This window comes from Chiroxiphia lanceolata, chromosome 23, assembly GCF_009829145.1.
Source record: "Chiroxiphia lanceolata isolate bChiLan1 chromosome 23, bChiLan1.pri, whole genome shotgun sequence".
Classification (NCBI taxonomy): Eukaryota; Metazoa; Chordata; class Aves; order Passeriformes; family Pipridae; genus Chiroxiphia; species Chiroxiphia lanceolata.
Window position 1 is genome coordinate 5,421,028 of NC_045659.1, and position 13,878 is coordinate 5,434,905.

Below are 13,878 nucleotides of genomic sequence, written 5' to 3' on the forward strand. Positions count from 1 at the left end.
GGGGGATAATGGGGATAACTGGGGATGGGGGATACTGAGAATAGTGGGGGATAATGGGGATAACGGGATGGGGGATACTGGGAATGATGGGGGATACTGGGGATAGCTGGGGATGGGGAATACTGGGAATAGTGGGGGATAATGGGGATAACTGGGGATGGGGGATACTGGGAATAGTGGGGGATAATGGGGATAACTGGGGCTGAGGAATATTGGGAATGGTGGGGGATAATGGGGGGATAATGAGAATAGTGGGGGGATAACAGGGATAACTGGGGCTGGAGGATACTGGGGATAACTGGGGGGGTAATAGGGATAACTGGGGCTAGACGCTCTGGGGGTTACTGGAGGCACTGGGACTGAGGGTATGGGAACATAATAGGGAAACTGGGGGGTTACTGGGGACACTGGGTCTGGGGATATGGGAAGAATAGTGACACTGGGACTGGGAGTATGGGAACACAGCAGGGATACTGGGAGGAATGAGGGTAGTGGGGACACTGGGGGGATACTGAGGACATTGCACTGGGTGTATGGGAACATAATGGGGATACTGGGGACACTGGGACTGGGGGTATGAGAACACAGGGATACTGTGGGGAATGGGGGATATTGGGGATAGTGGGAGGATACTGGGGACACTGGGACTGGGGGTATGGGAACATAATAGGGACACTGGGGACACTGGGACTGGGGGTATGAGAACACAGGGATACTGCTGGGAATGAGGGATACTGGGAGGATACTGGAGACATTGGGACTGGGGGTATGGGAACATAATAAGGACACTGGGGGGATACTGGGGACACTGGGACTGGGGGATATGGGAACATAGTGGGGATACTGGGGGCAATGTGGACACTGAAGCTGGGGGGGTTATAATGGGGACACTGCGACTGAGGATACTGGCAGCGCTGGTGGAGGCAGCACGACAGGTCTGGACCCCATTAACTGATCACCTGCCCCTTTTATTCCTACAGGACACTCATCCGGCCGGGGGAGGGGGTGCCAGGGCCGCCCCTCGGTGTCCCCCCTCCCCGCCCCCGTCAGACCACGCCGGCCTCCCGCAGGGGCTCCCCGTCCTCCAGCCGGGCCCAGCCCAGGCGCCGCAGGTCCAGGCTCTCGAAGCGGCCCCGGATCACCAGCTCGGCCACGGCCCTGCCGGCGGCGGGCGAGTGCTGGAGGCCGTGCCCGCTGAAGCCCGCGGCCAGGAACAGGTTCTCCAGCCGGGGGTGCGGGCCCAGCACCCCGTTATGGTCGAAGGTGTTGCAGTCGTAGTAGCCGGCCCAGGACCCCCGCACCCGCAGGGACTCGAAGGACGGCACCCTCCGGGCCAGCCGGGGCCACAGCTGCTCCTGGAAGTAGTCGTGGTCCACCGAGAGGTCGCTGGGATCCGGCTCTTCCTCCTGGGAAACATGGATTGGGGCGGCTTTAATTATAGATACCTGTAGGAGTCGGGTTTCAGGAAAGGGTGTTTTTATTATGTCCCTATTTAAATCATGTAGTTTGGGTTTTTGCAGTGGTTATTGGTTGTATGTTTTTCAATCTGTCATTTCTGGTAATCATGTCTGGCAACTGTACCTGTTTTGAAAATCTGAAAAGGAATCAACACGAAGAATGGAAGGCTCAACAAACCCAGATCATGTCTTACCTGCTGTCTTCCCCCCCCTTTTTTTTTTTGTTATAGAAAACCAAAAGTTACACCCTTTCCTGAAACCCGACTCCTACAGATACCCTTGGAGGAAGATATATAGCCAGGAGGATGGAGCTTGGTTCCTGCCCAAGGAGAAGCACCTTCCTCAAAGATAGTTGGATGGTTTTTTTAACTCCTGCATTCCAGAGGAAGCTTCCATGCTCTCTCCCTTTGGTTTGAGCAGAGATAAACCCTCACAGATGTTCATCATCAGGCAGCAATGACAAAAGCCAAGGAAGACCAGAGGGGCATGTTTTTCTCAGGAACTGTTAGGAATTTTCCCTTGTAAGCCCAGGGAATCCTTCCCTGTTCCTGGAATCCTTCCGCTGCCTGGCATTTTGGGGGTACCTTCATCACAGGGTTTGATAAAGAAGAGGGAGGTGAGTGACCTGGGGGACCCCTCTGGGCTCACCTCGGGGGGGCTCATCCCGCCCAGGTAGTTCCCAGCGATCCCTTCCCGGCGGAAATAAGCGCCTGAAGTGTCCACGAGGAAGGGGCAGGAAAGCCCAGGGCCATCCGGGCAATGCCAGCAGAACACGTACCTGGGAAAGCCCCCAAAAAATAGGGTGAGGGGTGCTGCCCCTGCCCCCATCTTAGGGGCTGGGATGTGGGGACGCCCCAAAAAATAACACTGAGGGGTCATGTTGCTCCTGGAGACAATGGAGGGGCTGGGACTAGGGGCACTGGGGGATAATGGGGACACTGGGAGTGGGGGCACTGGGGGATAATGGGAGCATGGAGGGATACTGAGAGGATAATGGGAGTACTGGGGGGATAATGGGGAAACTGGGACTTGGGGCACTGAAGGGATAATGGGGACACTGGGACTGGGGGCACTGGAGGGATAACTGGGGCACTGGTAATGGGGGGATAATGGGGACACTGGGAGCACTGGGGGATAATGGGGACACTGGGGCTGAGGGCAGTGGAGGGATAATGAGGGGATACTGAGAGGATATTAGGAGTACTGGGGGGATAGTGGGGACACTGAGACTGTGGGCACTGGAATGTAATAAGGGCACTGGGGGGGACACTGGGCCTGCCAACACTGAGGGGGTAATGGGGCACTGGGGATACTGGGGGGATCCTGGGGATACTGAGGCTGGGGTCAGGGGGGGAGGGCAACAGGTGATACTGGGGAGATAATGGGGACACTGGAACGGGAGTATGAGAATATAATGGGGGTACTGGGGCTGGGGGCACTGGAGGGACAATGGGAGCCCCAAGATGCAACACCGCCTTTCCAAAAAAAAAGACTAAGGGAGTTCACCCTCCCTCCCTGAGGTTGGAGGATGGTGGGATGCAAGCCCCCCACCCCAAAAATAAAGCACAAGAGGGTCCATCCCTCCATCCCCTTGAAGATGGAGGGGTGGTGGGTGCCAGGATGACCCCCTTGCCCCCCCCCAAAAAAACCCTGAGGAATCCTCCCCCATGACAGAAGGGTGGTGGGTGCTGAGGTGCCCCCCCAAAATAGCGCCAAGGGGTTCACTCTCCCTGGAAAAAGGAGAGGTGCTGGGATGTGTCCCCACTCTGACCCACCACAGAGGGTGCACTGCCAGGCTGTGCCCACCCCACCATGAGCCCCCCAAATACCTCTTCCTGGGCTGGATGGGCAGGGGGGGCTGGCACAGCTTCCTGGGGAGCCCGTCAGCCTCCAGCAGCTTCCCGGCCCAGGCGCCTGCAGCGTTGACCACGATGGAGCAGGCGACAGGCTGGTACTCCAGGCTGTCTGGCATGTAGATCTGTGAGGGGTGGGCACAGACTTGGAGTGTTTTGTTCCAGGATCACATGCAGGGCCAAGAGCAGAACTACTTTTGTAGTAGTTTGGGCTTGAGGTCTTTGTCCAGGTGGCCAAGGTCCACTTTCTGGGTCTCCTGTCACAGGAATTCCCAGGGATAACTGAAATACTTGTGAAGAGTCATGGATCATCGGCCCTCCAGCCACCTGATACAGCACAGGCCTGCTTTGGACAGAGTTCCTGCCACTGCAGCAATTTTGTGAGCTCTTCTCATTTCATAAAACCTACATATACCACACACAACCAGATAAACATTTCAGCTGCCTCAACATTTCTCAGAAAAGGCTGGGAGTGAGGGCAGACATCCCAGCAGTGACTGCCACCCTGAATAACCCCTCCAAACAACACACATGATCTTCCTGGGCAGCTGCCATGACTTGGGCAGCCCAAATAATGCCCCCAGAGCAGCCTGTGCACAGAATCAAGATCCACACTTTGCTTCATGCAAGGCCTTTCTGGCTGGTTTCAGTCCTTCATTCACAGTAAGGGGGTCTTTAACTCTGGAAAACTTCGGGGGGGTCCTTCTGAATTAGAAAGACAACGTGCTCAACCTGTACAGATCCCACGTGGAGATGGGGCAGGGGGGTTGTCATGGACACTCCTGGAGGACCCACGAGTTTTGGGGGGGTCACACACACACACAGACACACAGACATAGACACACAGACACAGACACACACACAGACACTCACGTGCACATATTTAATGCGCGCGGACTCCGCTGCCACCGGGGTTGGGTCATCGGCTGTGGTGACAAAAGCTGGAGGGTTTTGGGTTAAGGTGGGGGTTCCTGGGGGTGGTGGTCCCCAGTGGAGGCCCCAGTGGGGTCCAGTGCCCACCCCCACCGTTCCTCACCTCGCACCTCCCCGCGGCAGTTGTGGACCCCCAGGGACGTGGCTTTGCGCCGGAAAGCGTTGAGGAGGGTCCAGGGGTCGAACCAACCTTCATCCTCCAGGCCTGGGGGGGACATAGGTAGAGGGGGGGGGCACTGTGGTGTGACTCCCCCCCTAAAAATGCAGTTTGGGGTGGGCTGGACCTCCCCTTCCATAAATAAAGCCAGAAATGCAGGAAGCATCCAGCAGGGTGGGGATATAGGGTGGTTATGGGGGTAAGGATGGGTGTTAAGGGGGGGGTCCCCACACTCAACTCCACATACCATAGGATGCCACAGCCACGTCCTCCGTGTTTATCCAGGGGAATTTCTCCTTCAGCTGGGTGGGGGACAGCAGGGCTACCTGCGCCCCTTCCTCCCTGGGAACAGCCAGCAGGTGGAGGGGGGGTCAGGATGACCCCTACCTTCCCCAAAATTCCCCCTGTGGGGGGGGCCTGTGTGTATCCCCCACCTCTGGAGCTGGACAGTGGCCTCGAGCTTGGCAGCGTCCTCTGGGGAGGCCAGGAACAGGTATCCCGAGGGCTGGAACTGGATGTCGATGGGGGGCTCATTGGGAACCCCGAGGTGCTCCTGTGAGGAGAGGAGAGGACCCCAGTGAGCAGGGCTGGGACCCCCCAAACCACCCCCCCCGCTCACACAACCAGCCCCACACACATTGATGTCACGCAGGAAGCTGGCGGAGAATCGGGACATCTGGATGTTCTCCGGGAGGGAAAACTGCTGCCGGATCCCCCCCACCGACAGCACCGTGGAGGCTCTGGAATACTGACAGGGAGGACCCCCCTCCCAGCAATTAACAGGGGCTCAGGGGGGGTCACACCCTGCCCCGGGAGGGGGTGTCTCACCGTGGGGTCCCGCTCCACCACCAGCACCTTCATCCCGTGCCGCCGGAACCGGCCCTCCAGCACCTTCAGCCAGTAGGCCACGGACCAGCCCACCACCCCGCCCCCCACCACCACCACATCGGCCTCGTCGGGGGGCCGGGGGTCGGGGTGGATCCCCGGGGGCAGCCAGCCCCCCCAGGCGCTCCCCGCCGCCGGCACCTGATCCCTCAGGGTCTGCCCCATGCGCCCCAGGGTCTGCCCCAGCTCTGCTGAGACATGGGGGGGCTGCCAGGCCTGGGGGGCACAGCTGGCAGTCCCCCCGGGCACCCCAGTATCCTCTGCATCCCCTGGGACCACCCCAGTACCATCTGGGACCACCCCAACTCCCTCTGCATCGCCTGGGACCACCTCAGTTCTCTCTCAGAGCCGCCAGTATCCTCTGCATCCCATGGCACCACCCCAATTCCCTCTGCATCCCAGGGGACCACCCCAGTACCATCTGGGACCAACCCAGTACCCTCTGCATCCCATGGGACCACCCCAGTACCATCTGGGACCAACCCAGTACCCTCTGCATCCCATGGGACCACCCCAGTACCATCTGGGACCAACCCAGTACCCTCTGCATCCCATGGGACCACCCCAGTACCATCTGGGACCAACCCAGTACCCTCTGCATCCCATGGCACCATCACAGTTCCCTCTGCATCCCATGGGACCACTTCAGTTCCCTTTCAGAGCCCTCAGTATCCTCTCCACACCCTGAGACCACCCCAGTTCCCTCTGCATCCCCTGGACCCCCCTATTGCCTGGGACCACCCATTCCCTGCATTTCTTTGACCTCTTCCCCATGCCCAGAGATCCCACACTCCAACCCTGCCTCCATTCCCTCCAGGATTCCAGCATATGCCCTTGTATACCCCACATACCCCAGCGATCCCCCAGTCCCAGTGACCTCCACATTCCCTGGGACCCTCCATCCGTTTGATCCTTCCCCCCCCCCATTCCCAGGGATCCCAACACACCCCGATCCCCCCTCCATTCCCTCCAGGATCCCTCATATACCCCTATAAACCCTCCATTCCCCCCGGGAACTCCCCCCTCCCCATATACCCTCATAACCACCCCAGCGAACCCCCCATTCCCAGTGATCTCCTATTCCCTGGGACCCCCACATTCCCTGGAACTCCGCATTCCTTTGATCCCCTCCCCATTCTCACCCCGACCTCCCCTCCATTCCCCCAGGGACTCCCCCATAACCATCCCAGCGACTCCCCTATTTCCAGTGACCCTCAATTCCCAGAAAACCCCCCCGTTCCCAGCAACCCCCCCATTCCCTGGGACTCTCCATCCCTTTGACACCCTCCCCATTCCCAGCGATCCCAACACACCCTGACCCCCCCTCAATTCCCCCCAGGACCACCCCATATACCCCCATAACCCTTGCATCCCCCCCAGCGAGCCCCTCATTCCCAGTGACCTCCTACACCCCGGGACCCCCGCATTCCCTGGAACTCCGCATTCCTTTCACCCCCTCCCCATTCTCGGCGATCCCAACACACCCCTCCACTTCCCACGAACAAGCCCCCCCCCAAATCCCCGCTGCGGACCCCAGCCCCCAACCCCTCCTTCCCCTTTCCCCCCCGTTGCTCCCTCCCCGTTGCCATCCCCGTCCCTCACCGCGGAGGAAATCGGCGCCGCGCGGTGCCGCAGTGCGGAGGGCTCTGCTCGGACACCCCTCTTGTCGGGGGGTCCCCCCGTGTCCCCCCCATGGGGGTCTCCCCCCCCCCGCCACCCTTTGCCCCAACACGCGTCCGCACCGCAGCATGGTCACGCCACTTTCCACCATAACCACGCCCCTTTTCGACCGCAAACACGCCCTCTTTCCCCTTAGCCACGCCCCCATCTCCTTATAGCCACGCCCCCCGCTCAGCCCCTCGCGCGCGTTCCCGGATTTAATTCCAGGAATCCGGCTGTGCTTGGAAGGCCAGTTCCAGCTGAAGCAGTAAGACTAACACACAGCTTCGTCTGACAAGGCAGGCTCGGTGTCGACCCCGTGACACGGCCTCGCCCCCTTTCCACGCGACCACGCCCCTCTTGGCCCCGCGAGCGCAGGGCTAAGGGGGCGTGGCTTCCGGCGGAAGGGCGGGGCAGAGCGACGTGTGCGCCCGGCCGGGCCCGGCGCCGCCATGCTCGACTTCTTCACCATCTTCAGCAAGGGCGGTCTCGTCCTCTGGTGCTTCCAGGGCGTGCGCGGGCCCGTCGCCACCGCCCCCGTCAACGCGCTCATCCGCTCCGTGCTCCTGCAGGTCCCGGGGTCGGGGGGGGTAACAGCGCGGGTGGCAGCGGAGGGGGGGGGAAGTGGGCGAGACCACCTGCCTGTTTGAGGAGGGGGGGAAATGGGCGAGACTACGGGTCTGGGGGGAGGGGTGGGATCAACTGTGGGGTTGGGAGCGTGTGGGGTAGAGGGAGAATAAGGGAGACCGTGTACCTGGTTGGGGGGGGACTGGGACCACCCACCTGGGGCGGGGGAGGGGTGGGACCACTTATGGGGACGGTGATTGGAGAGGACCACCCGCCTGGGGAGGGGAGGGGGGTCAGGTGAGCCCACACAGCTGGCGGGGGGAGGAGGGGACAGGGACTGGGACCACCTAATTGGAGAGGGAGAGGTGACAATGTACCAGGGAGGGTGTGTTGGGACCACCTAACTGGGGAGGGTGATGGGGTGGGACCACCTAATTGAGAGGGGGGAGAGGGTCAGAGGAGCCCAGACAGCTGGGGGGGAGTGGACAGGGACTGGGACCACCTAATTGGGGGGGGAATGGGTGAGACCACGGGTCTGATGGGGGGGTGGGATCACCTATGGAGAGGGTGATGGGGTTGGGACCATCTGGGAAGAGGAACAATAAGGGAGAACGTGTACCTGGTTGTGTGGGGGGGAACTGGGACCACCCATCTGGGGCAGGGGGAAGGGTGGGATCACCTGATTGGGGAGGGTGATTTGGGGGGACCACCTAATTGGGGAGGGGGCGTTCAGGTGAGCCCACACAGTTGGTGAGGGGGGAAGAGGGGACAGGGACTGGGACCACCTACCTGTTGGGGTGGGGGAGGAACAGGTGGGACCACCTGTCTGGAGAGAGACATGGGCACAATCACCTCTGGGGGTCGGTGGCATCACCCAGTTGAGGGGGAAGAATGGGGCCACCTGCCCAGAGGGGTGTGGGATCACCTGTAAGGCATGCTGTGGGCCACTTTTGGGGACGGGGGATGGCAGAGATGATGAGGGGGGGTCTCTACGCTGCTGGCACCCCCATTCTGACAGCTCCTCTCTCCCAGGAGCGAGGAGGCAACAACTCCTTCACCCATGAGGCCCTCACGCTCAAGTACAAACTGGACAACCAGTTTGAGCTGGTGTTTGTGGTAAGAGACCCTCCCTCAAGCACCCCCAGCATGGCAGGGGAGTCCCTCCAGCCTCCTGGGGTGCCCCCAGACCTGAGGGAGGGGGATTGTCCCAGAACAGAGAGGGGAGAATTTCCAGTGTGTTGTGCTTTGGGCAAACAGCTGTTCCCACTGCCTGGGGCTGGACCTTGCCTCCCAGACTGGTTGGCTCCTCTGGCTCTGGGATTTTGATGAGGGTCTTGCCATTCCTGGCTCTGGGAGGGTCTCAGAGGGGCCGAGCAGTGCCCCCAGCACAGCCAGGCTCCCCACAGAGGGTGGGCACAGGTGTCTCCCAGCCCTTCACCGCTGCAGGAGTAGCTTATTTTAATCGTCTGCAACAGGATTAAAACTAATCAAACCTCAAATAGAACCTGCAGCCTCGTGAAACTTCACTTTTTCCAGAGCTATTTAAAAATAACCCCAGAAATGTGTTGCCCCCTTCTCTTTACAGAGCATTTAATGCTCTCCCTTTCACTCTCCCCACTCCTTATCTCCATAAATCCACACAAGCTTCCCTGTGGACTTAGAGATAAACAAAAAGTTCTCTGACCTTCTGCTATGTGTCTTTGTTGCCACAAGACAGCCTGTGTGTGTTGGTGCTGCCTTTGGGCTGGTTTTTACCTTTTTGGGGGCATTTTAAAAGCTTGGGAAAGCAGAGCAGAAAGCGCAGCCTGGAGCTTGCCTACTCTGAGTTAAACAGAGAGGTTTTTGCTCCCTTGCTGCTGTTAAATGAGCTGGGAGTGCAGTGTCTGTTGGCTGTGCCCCTTGGCAGGTGGGTTTCCAGAAGATCCTGACTCTAACCTACGTGGACAAGTTGATAGACGATGTCCACAAGGAGTTCAGAGACAAGTACCGCAACGAGTTCCAGCAGAAAGGGGCCCTGGGCCTCCTAAATGGCACCTTTGATTTTAAAGATGACTTCATGCGCCTCCTCCGGTACCACAGCCTGGTTTTTGTGTTACATTTCTGTTTTGAGCAGAGTTGGGAGGGGGAAAAAGAGCCGGAATCCAGGCTAATGGGTCACCTTCCCACAGGGATGCAGAGGAGAGCAGCAGAGTCCGAGCTCCCACGGTAATGAAGACGTTTGAGCAGTCTCTGAAATCCCAGAAGACTGTCAAGTGTATGATTGAAACCCGGGGGGAGAAACCAAAGGAGAAGGTCAAGAACAAGAAGAACAAAGGTTCCAAAAAAGAGGGTGAGTTCATGGGGAAGATAAATTGGGGGGGGGGGTAGAATATTCCAGAGCTCTGTGTTCCAGCCTGTGCTTTCCCAGCCCGCTTGGAGCTGGTCTAAGCTTGTGTGGGGACTCTTCCCATCAGGAACTGAAGCTGCTGCAGCACCCAGTAAAGCATCCGGGGGTGACAAACAGCCCTCGGCAGCAGGGGACAAGGAGGAGCTGACCAAGGATGAAATCCTGCAGAAGAACCGGGAGGAATTCTTCAGGAGACACATGAAAGCCGGGGAGAAGTCCAAGTGCGTGATGAGAGCACTGTCAGTCTGCCTGTGCTTTGAACCAGACCGTGGCTGAGTCTCTCCTTTTGGTGACCCCTGGAAGTCAGACCTCGCTTTCCTGGATCTTATTTCCCTTTTCCTTATTTCTCTCCTTGCTGGAAAGACTGGGAAAGGGCAGCTGGGGGTTCTGAAGGGGAAATAGAGCTTGGGAGAGACCCAGAAACTCAGCATGTGCCTGGGAGAGGTCCAGACCTGTCTTTAGTGAGCAGACAGCAGCGATGCATCAATGCCTGGCTCGAGGGGAACCGGTGCCATACAGGGTTAAAGTTCAGAAATATAAACTCTGGGGACCAAATCAGCCAAGTTTAGCCTTAATTTCTGCCTTTTTGGGTAATGCAGGCTTTTATTTTTCACACCTTCTGAGGAGGCGATGGCTCTGCTCCCCTGCCCTGAACACAAGGCGTGTCCTGCTCTTTTGTTTCCTCAGATCTCCCAAGCCTGACGCACAGAAGGAGAAGGGGAAGAAGCCCCGGGTGTGGGATCTGGGGAACTCTAATGCCAAAGTACTCGATTACAGTAACTCCGCTACCAACGGCAGCGCCGAGGCCTGTCCTGTGGAGGAGTTTGACCCCGACATGGTGAGGGAAAGTCAGGGCACTCCGTGTTGTTCTGGGCTCAGTTGGGCGTTGTGAACCCAGCCTGGTCTCCACGGCTGGATGAGAAGGGATCAAACAGAGATCTTGGCACTCAGCCCCTAAAGCTGCTTCTCCCCCTCACAGGCCCTGGGGGACAAGAATCGGGAGCCCGGGCGCCTCTACGACCTGGAGTATGAGAGTGAGGACGAAGCCGAGGAGGAGAAGGTTGTCCAGAACACTTCGAAACCCAGGTAGAGGCTCCTGCAGCCTCTGCTTGTCACATGGGCCTTGATTTCTCTCCTGTGACTCCTCCTCCAGTCTAACCAGTAATGCAGGAAGGGCAAACCGGTGTGTTTGTCCGCTTGCAACTTGCTCTCAAACCTCAAGGTACCTCCTCTGCTTCTCTGCAGCGCGAAGAAGGGTGGCCTGGGGGGCATGTTTGGCATGCTGAAGGGGCTGGTGGGCTCCAAGAGCTTGACAAGAGAGGACATGGACCCTGTGCTGGAGAAGATGAAGGATCACTTGATTGGTACGTCTGGATTTGCAGTGACCTGGTTTCTCGTGCTCTTTTGGGTGGGCCCCGGTGTGGGTGACACCAATGGTTTGGGATGTTCCTGCCCACAGGAACTGTAGGGGATTCCTGTCAGTGGATTCCACTGTCTCACCTCTTGACAGTGCAGCACAAGGGGGGCAGTGGTCAGGTCCGGTGGGGATCCTGAGCACTGGCTCCATGCTTATGTTGATGCTGCTGTCTGGCACATGTAACCTGGGCAGTGCTGACTCCCCGCTCTCTCTCTCAAAGCTAAAAACGTGGCAGCCGAGATTGCCGTGCAGCTCTGCGAGTCCGTGGCCAAGAAGCTGGAAGGGAAGGTGATGGGAACGTTCACCAGTAAGTGTCCATGTGGCCTCCTGCTGGGGAGCGATCTGGCGCTCAGGAGCGTTCCCCAGCCGTGACTGGTCCTCTTTCCATCCCCCCAAACCCTCCCCAGCGGTGACCTCGACAGTGAAGCAGGCGCTGCAGGAGGCCCTGGTGCAGATCCTGCAGCCCCAGCGCCGCGTGGACGTGCTGCGCGATGTCATGGACGCCCAGCGCCACCGCCGGCCCTACGTCGTCACCTTCTGCGGCGTCAACGGCGTGGGGAAGTCCACCAACCTGGCCAAGGTAGGGCAGGACCCTCCTGGATCATGGGAGCAGTGTGATGGGGTCAGGCTGTGGCTGCCAGCACGTTTGATTTGCTGCCACCCGCAGATCTCGTTCTGGCTCATCGAGAACGGCTTCAGCGTCCTCATCGCCGCCTGCGACACCTTCCGCGCGGGCGCCGTGGAGCAGCTCCGCACCCACACCCGGCGCCTCAACGCGCTGCACCCCCCGGAGAGCCACGGCGGGCGCACCATGGTGCAGCTCTACGAGAAGGGCTACGGCAAGGACGCCGCGGGCATTGCCATGGAGGCCATTTCCTACGGTAGGTGCGGCGCGGGGGGAGCCGCCGTCCCTCAGGCCGCCCCCCCATCCTTCATGGCCCTTCCCCGTCCCCCCAGCGCGGAACCAGGGCTTTGACGTGGTGCTGGTGGACACGGCCGGTCGCATGCAGGACAACGCGCCCCTCATGACCGCGCTGGCCAAGCTCATCGCCGTCAACGCGCCCGACCTGGTCCTGTTTGTCGGGGAGGCGCTGGTGGGGAACGAGGCTGTGGATCAGCTGGTGAGCACCTGGAGGGTTTTGTTCCTGAGAGATGGAGGAAAAAACCTGTTTCTGTAGGCTCTACAGTGAGTGGTAGCACCACAACTGCATTTCTTGGATCCTCGTTCTCCCTCAGGTCAAGTTCAACAAGGCTCTGGCTGATCACTCCATGGCCCAGACACCACGGCTCATCGACGGGATCGTCCTCACCAAGTTTGATACCATCGACGACAAGGTAAGGAGGCTGCTGAGGAGACTCTGCACAGAGCTGCTGGATGGTGCCTGGAGGGAATTGTCGAACACGGGATGTTCCTGCACTTCCCTCTTGCTTTTGACCCAAATTTAGTGGCGTGGTTTCACCATGTGGGGGACGAATGTTGGATGAGCTCCCTGACGGGTTCCCTGAGGGGGAAGTGCCAGGTTTCAGGTGCTGCACACTTGTCCCCTGGCAGGTTGGCGCCGCTATCTCCATGACCTACATCACGAGCAAGCCCATCGTGTTCGTTGGTACCGGACAAACCTACTGTGATCTGCGCAGCCTTAACGCCAAGGCCGTGGTCGCCGCGCTCATGAAGGCCTGAGCCACCAAACCGCTGTGTGCAGATGTCCCAGAAGAACATGCTTTACCCCGTCACCGACTAGTCCTTCCCGTGTAGTGCAGAACAGAATGAAGGAACACCAGCACGAGGGGTACTTTTCTTGGATAAAGCCCCTTTTATCCAGCAAAAGCCCGGCCCTGGGTTCCTCCATTCTGTCCCAGTGACGCAGGCTCCCTGGCGGGGAGGCCGAATCCAGAGCTTTGTATTGTTCGTGCTGCACGGGGGGTGGGTGGCGCCAGGGCCTGCTGTGCTTTTTGGAGGGTTTCAAGGCATTTTTTGAGCTGCTTTTGATTTCTAGGCCAGCTTAGGGAGGAGGCAGGAGGGACTTTGGCTTAGGAGCAGTGTTAGACCTGGCTGTTAATGTCGCTGCTCACAGCAGCTCCACTGAAGCTGATAAACCAAAAAAAAAAAAAGGCAACAGCCTGTGCTGGGCCGGAGGGGAAATGCTAAATTGCCTTAAGGTCCTCCATTTCTGCCCTCACTAGGACTCCAGGGTCCCCAGACACCACATATTTGGGCAGGAGCTGGAGAGCTGTGGCAGCCGGGTGTGGAGGGGGAAGGCAGCAGGCCTGGCTCCTGCCCACTGGCCTCAGCGGTATCTGCTAGTAAAAAGGAAATAAACCAAACCACATTAATACTGGAAGAGAATGGTGGCTGCTTGCTGCTTTCCTGCACCCTTTCTCCCCCCTCTGAGTGCCTCTTGATCCCGGTTGGAAGTGCTACACTGAATAATACAAAACTCTCTGACAATGTCTTGTAGCTCTGTATTGCAGATGTGCTCTAGTGCAATAAATTGAATGCTGTCTGCTAAGAGACATGATTTGTATAAAATAAACTTCATAATTTGTTCTCTGTGTATAAATAA

General features: G+C 58.6%; 2 protein-coding genes across 3 annotated transcripts; one reads left to right on the forward strand and one right to left on the reverse strand.

Moving 5' to 3' along the window:
• Window positions 1–947: 947 nt before the first annotated feature.
• Window positions 948–7,306, reverse strand: FOXRED1 (FAD dependent oxidoreductase domain containing 1). 2 transcript variants are annotated; one of them, XM_032709657.1, is made up of 10 exons: window positions 6,888–7,306; window positions 5,229–5,473; window positions 5,038–5,148; window positions 4,835–4,953; window positions 4,648–4,742; window positions 4,347–4,448; window positions 4,184–4,251; window positions 3,287–3,435; window positions 2,106–2,235; window positions 948–1,406 (listed from the first exon to the last, which is right to left on the reverse strand). In XM_032709657.1, exons 1-10 carry the CDS (start codon window positions 7,111–7,113, stop codon window positions 1,047–1,049), a joined length of 1,605 nt encoding a protein of 534 aa, XP_032565548.1. In that variant the 5' UTR covers window positions 7,114–7,306; the 3' UTR covers window positions 948–1,046. The 2 variants fall into 2 exon arrangements, with proteins under 2 accessions (XP_032565548.1, XP_032565549.1); XM_032709658.1 differs by having other exon boundaries at window positions 5,229–5,477; window positions 7,266–7,297.
• A 42-nt stretch (window positions 7,307–7,348) lies between these two features.
• On the forward strand, window positions 7,349–13,861 carry SRPRA (SRP receptor subunit alpha). Its single transcript, XM_032709656.1, has 14 exons — window positions 7,349–7,516; window positions 8,544–8,627; window positions 9,418–9,581; window positions 9,680–9,840; window positions 9,965–10,118; window positions 10,585–10,735; window positions 10,877–10,983; window positions 11,143–11,261; window positions 11,535–11,621; window positions 11,722–11,894; window positions 11,982–12,195; window positions 12,272–12,435; window positions 12,551–12,649; window positions 12,867–13,861. The coding sequence occupies exons 1-14, from the start codon at window positions 7,397–7,399 to the stop codon at window positions 12,993–12,995; spliced, it is 1,926 nt and encodes a 641-aa protein (XP_032565547.1). The 5' UTR covers window positions 7,349–7,396; the 3' UTR covers window positions 12,996–13,861.
• The last annotated feature ends 17 nt before the right edge of the window (window positions 13,862–13,878 follow it).